A 5,861-nucleotide genomic window follows, 5' to 3' on the forward strand; every position below is an offset into this window, starting at 1 on the left:
ATGCTGTTCCAAAGAGTGCTGTATTAATATGTAGTTACCTATATGTAGATACAAGATAAATGTTTTTAATGAGTTGATAAATTGCTTAGAATGTCATAAGAGTAAAATTATATTTTTCCTTAATTAATATAATGTGGGGATGTTTTATTAATAAAGTCCCCTGTAGAGTATGGTACAAAGATATGTTAGTCTAGTAACTTTGTGTGCTAATATCCACTGTCAGCAGTCCACTATTTGCATTTCCATCTCTTGCTGACACATTCCATACATTGCAGTTTAAGCATCTCGTTGAGCAGGGTGATAAATTTTCACATAAACACTTTCAATTATTTGTTTTCCTGGATACCATACCCACATGGTTTTTGTCCAAATCCATTTTGTTTCTTGAATTGCCACTTTTAGTATCAGGACTTCTGACATCTCAGTTTTCATCTAAACACTCACTAAGAAGCTTGTTTGTGCCAACAGTTTCTCCCAGCCTGTTGGAGAGACATGCTGGAATGTCCTGCTCCATTTGGGTTGCTCACAGCTCTTTAACTGATCTTACTAATCTAATTAATTGTTGGGCTTTTATTCCTATTGTCTCCAAAAAGAATTCATCTTCTTCCACCCTGGCACCTCTAGAATACCTACACAAACTGGTGAGCAGCAGACCTTTTTGCAGATGACTCCATTTCTGAGCAGTTTTCTTTTTTAATTTGGGCCATGCCAGAAATTGCTGTTACAATAGAGCAAGATTCCCTGAGGCTCTTCATTTTAAAACCAGTTGCTCTCCAGTGCTATGGCATAAATTTCTGTGACATCACAAGCTTTTATGCTGTGACATACAAACTGGCACTTAGTCTGTCATTTTTGCCTGTAAGCAACATCTTCAGAAAAGCACAAACTTTTGCTATTTTAACTGCCAGCTGGAAAAAAAGAAAATAAATTTAAGCTAGCATATTCCAACTCCTTTTTTTTTGCTTTGTGGAAGAGGTAATAGGTGTGTGTATAAGCATGTCATAAAAATTTGTTTGTCGCTATAACAAGATATAGCAGTGGTGGCACTAAAAGGCAAATGGCTTTGTTTAAAAATTGACTACTTAAATTCTATAAAAAGAAAAACTCTAAGAAAATAATGAAATAAATAAAACATGTATGAAAAATGGTATTTGAAGTTTAGAAAAATCTCAGCATGTGTTTTCCAAAGATCAGAAGGATTTTCTTATGGGCAGGTGTGTTAAACCCTTGTTGAGTAAGAAAGTTGTCTAGTACTTAAAGCTAAAGAAATTAAATTGAGCTATGCTAATTTAATTTTTTATGCTGACCATTTGCTGACTGATAATTTTTAACTATAATCTAGTTTCATTATACATTTTCCCAAAATTATCTGTATAAAGTTTGTTCTATTAAACTAGCCTGTACGTATTTCTTGCCTGCCTGCAAGAAAGGTTAGCTAAGGTATATAAAGATTCTCTAACTGAACTCCTCTGTGTCAAGTAAAGTCTTGCTCAGTTTTTTGTGGTTATATTTTTCTGACAGCTCTGCAGCAGACTTGCTGCTTTATTGCTGGTTTAGAGAATGTATGGTGTGTTGTCTTTTCACAATTAAAACCAAACCAAACAAATTTTACTAGGAGGCCAAAGCCTGTGACATTTTGAGGGTTTTTTACATGCTTGCACTTACGTGAATGTGTGGGTGACTCATTACTACTGGCAGCAAGGCAAAGACCCATTAAAAAAAAATGTAGAGGATTATATGTCCTTCCAATTTCTGAGCAAAGGTTACAGCAATACACTATAGCCAAGGTATGGATAAAGAACTTCTAACTGGAAATCAGTTTTGCTTATGCAAAAACTTTAAATCAGGCACAAAGTGAGCCCCATGGCATTTCTTCCCAAATTGTATTGCTTCTGCTACAGACACCATGACTGCGAATGAGCAGCTGCAAATGCAAATGCTCTTGTTAATTGAGTATTAATATTAATTAATAATGACTGGAGAATGAAGGAGACAGAATTTTCCCAAATACCTACATTTATTCTTCATAAACCAGCACTAACACAAGGCTCACGGCAGCACAAACAACATTTGCTTTTGCCAGACAGCCACGGAACATAGTTTGGCTGTTGCAGGGGGGAACATACAACACCCAAGAAACTGGGCTTGCTGTCCCTGCTGTAAGCGAGGGATGGAAACAGAGGGGGTGCTGGTGGAAGAAAGGATCATCCCATTCACTGTTAATCCCTGCTGTTGACATCCCAGGAGTAGTCAGCTGTGCCTTTCCACAGCTTTCATAGATGTACACTATAGTGTATCTGCCTGGAATTAGTTTTGCTGCTGCTGTGTTCATTGGGTTCACAATCAGCTGCCCCTTTGCCAGACACCGCAGGGTGACTGTAGCAATTGATTGTTCAAACATTATGCAGCCAGTTATGGTAATGCTAGGCACTTTTGTGTCTTACAGAAAACTAATTAAAACAAAGGCTTACTGCCTGAAGAAGGATGAAGCTTTTAAAACTGCATAGGATACGTTGCTCTGGCATTCAATTAAAAGCTCACTAATAGCAGAAACAATCCCTTTAAAATGTTATTATACTTTGACACTTCTGTAGGTAATCAATGTAGGTGAACAAGGGGCATTTGTTTATGTGATTTATGCCAGTTACATTTGTTACAAATGCAGTCCAGTATACAGCTTTATAAACTGGGTATTGCTGGGGCAGGTTAGGTGATGGCTCTCAAACTGCTGCTCATCATAATGTATCAATTCCTGAAGTTGTTGTGCTTGGGTGTGTAATAACTCCATTTGTTCAAAAATATTATTGCTATCAGGAACTTAAAGTGATGTTCATGAGCCAGAAAAACCTGTCACTACTTTTGTACCCTCTCCAGAATACTGTAGGAGATATATAGGAGATGCAGTTGAATATTGTGTTTACCTAAATGAACGTTTACAAATCCGTGAGACTTGTTGGATATTTTACAAATGATATATGAGCTAGGCATTATGTGGGATGGAGTTCTTGTTACTTATGAAGGTTTCTATGCTGTTACAGCATAAGTACTATTTCCTAAAATAATTAAAACCAGCTGGAATCTCATAAAAGGCTAAAACACAACAGGGACTGAACAAGCTGCATTGCCCAAGGAGTAAAGCAGAGAATAGTCAGTATTTCTCAGGCTTTTTATACTCAGAAGAATTGCTTTAAGTAGGCAGTTAATCTCCCTGAATTATTTTATCCATTCTCAATGGTTTATACTGAGAGCAGTTGGCGAGTCAGTCTGTCCCTCTTTTGAACCACTTGGTGCCTGGGTCCCATCTCAGCTGCAATGCTGCCTGCAATGACAGGGATGGACTGCATCCCCTTATCTGGAGTCTTGATTAATGCACTGTTCTTAATGTCACATAGTAGCGGTTTTTCAAATAACATGTTAATGGACAAGAAAACTACTGCTATTCAGACCTTGCTGCTTAGAAAAATACTTTAATTAATCCATAGACTAAGCAATGATAAAATACAAAGTTTAGACTGCACAGGACATTACAATGAGCATAATCCTTCCCTTTAGCTTAATGTCCCACCTCTTTTTTTTTTGCAATTCTTAAAATTAAGAGCATGTACAAGACAATGTATAAAATGCATTTGTTTACATTTTCTCTGTTACATAATGTATAAAAATATATTGGGTTTCCATCAAAATTAACTTTTAAAAAGAGAATTATTGGAAAAAACAAGATTCTAGAAAAATACGACACATCCAGACTTTAAAGTTTATATGGGAGAACAAAGGTGTCGACTCAAAATACAAAAGCATTCACACGTGCGGTGAGGAAAAGGCAAGCTTGGTAGACTGCAAGACAGGAAAGCAAAAGTGGTAGTGTGGGGATTTGTGTACTTATCAGTTTAGGAGTGATTAATTACTTTATACAAAAAGAAGATAAAAGATTGAACCATGCCACAGGATTTGTCCAAGCATCTACAATATATGTTGTGATTTTGTGCTCCTTCATTTTGATGTTGCCTTAAGTATCTTCATTTCCTCCCCTTTTGGCCTAAAATGGATTGGTGAAAGCAGACCCTGCAAGATTATGAAAGACAGGTAGTTATTGTCCAAGCAATATGTTAGAAATGCTATGATTAAATAATCTTCATGTTCAATTCTGAAAACCTGAGTCATCTGACAGGGTACATCAGAAAAAAGTCTGCTGCTGAGGAGGAAGGGGGACAACAGATCTAGGGCTGATTAGTAAGATGTAAAGTAACCTACATGATCTCAGTTCATACTCACCCCAATCATGATGACCAGAATCTGTCACTGTTTAGTGATTCACAGTGACCATGACATCACATTATATGTCAGTAGTTTTAGTAGGAAGAATAGGGCTCAAACTGTCAGGGATTTGAGCTTCCCTTCTACAGAGCAATGACCACCCAAAGCTGAGGCTGAACTCCTAATACCAGGAAACTTTTTAGTATTGTAATTACTTTATTAATGTACTGTCATTTATATGCACACAGCAATAAACAGAGAATGCAGCATCCATTTCCACACACTCCCACATGCATACCCAGCCTTTTTTACACTTTATTAAATATTGAAATGTAGTACCCTAACAACTTGTGACTCATGTATTGTGAAAGTAGCTACCACTGAAAGATGCAAATAGGTTTGACAAGTAGAGACAGAAAATTGTAAATTAGTATATTGAGTTGTCTAAGCAATCAAGGATGAGGATGGAGCATTGGTTCAGTTTAATGTTAGTACCATATCATGTAGTTACCTTCTAAAGTTCTGTGTGAGTATGTGGAAGAGTATTTGGGAGATGTTAATTGTCTTCTGCCCATTCCATGGGATCTTGAGAGCACACAGTCTACATACATATCCCAGAAGTTCTGGGCTAAGTCATTGAAGAGTTCATTGTGCTTGGGCTTAGGGGATTCCTTTAGGAACATCATGAAGTCCCAGAGAGCAATGACTGTATCTGCTACCTTGAGTTTCTTCATTTCCACCAGCCCTTGGGACGATACCTGCCAGCACTGGTGGTCAATCTCACGCAGGCTTGGAGGAGTTTCTTTTTGATACTCTAGATTGGCATAAACCAAATTCACTATCAATATACAGCCCAGCTGAAGAGACCACCATCGTTTCCACACAAATTCCATCCTTCAAGAAGACACCTGAAAAGAAGTGTATAAAATCACAGTGATTCTGATGTTATGTAGTTCATTGCCACGTAACTCTTGTGGGTACCCCAAGAGATGATTTATACAGGTATTTAGAAAAATAAATGCAATAAATACCAATGAACCCTAATGCTGGAAGTTAGGTTTGCACCTAGAAATTGTTAATGACATTTAGAACATGAAAACCTGGAGCAAAAATTTTGAAGTGACCATAGCCTATGTTAGAACTGCTCCTTGAGACCAAGACTTCTTCCCTTAAACTCCTGTGCTTGGATTGTCAGCAAAATCAGGTTAATAGCAGATGCTTAAAGAGTCCTAGTCGAATGCTATTTTAAATTGCTGCAAACAAGTAACAGTTATAAACAGGCAGTCTTTCATGGAAAGTCCAACTCAGAAAGATGGTAATGAAGGAATGGTAAACCAGACCATAAACTGTATTAGGCGAGTGTAGGCATGTTATGAACTCATTCAGTAGCTGTTGCAAGACTGGAAGAGGGCAAATTCTTTTCTGGCTTATATTAGAAAATTAGGTAAGATTTTGGCATTATTATATCTAGTATATATGCAAAACACACAAACTATCTGGAGAATTAGAGATGCAAAGAGCAATAACGCAGGAGGCATAAGGAGAACTTCAAATGCTACAGAATATGTATTCTTTACTACACACAGATTCCCCCTGGGAAAAATGCA

General features: G+C 37.2%; 1 protein-coding gene across 1 annotated transcript; it reads right to left on the bottom strand.

The window, feature by feature from the left end:
• Nucleotides 1–4,742: 4,742 nt before the first annotated feature.
• Nucleotides 4,743–5,147, bottom strand: FAM237B (family with sequence similarity 237 member B; the record flags this gene model as incomplete). Its single annotated transcript, XM_082296463.1, has 1 exon — nucleotides 4,743–5,147. One exon carries the CDS (start codon nucleotides 5,145–5,147, stop codon nucleotides 4,743–4,745), a length of 405 nt encoding a protein of 134 aa, XP_082152589.1.
• Between the last annotated feature and the right edge of the window lie 714 nt (nucleotides 5,148–5,861).

Source organism: Coloeus monedula (genome assembly GCF_965178545.1).
Source record: "Coloeus monedula genome assembly, chromosome: 1".
NCBI classification, from domain to species: domain Eukaryota; kingdom Metazoa; phylum Chordata; class Aves; order Passeriformes; family Corvidae; genus Coloeus; species Coloeus monedula.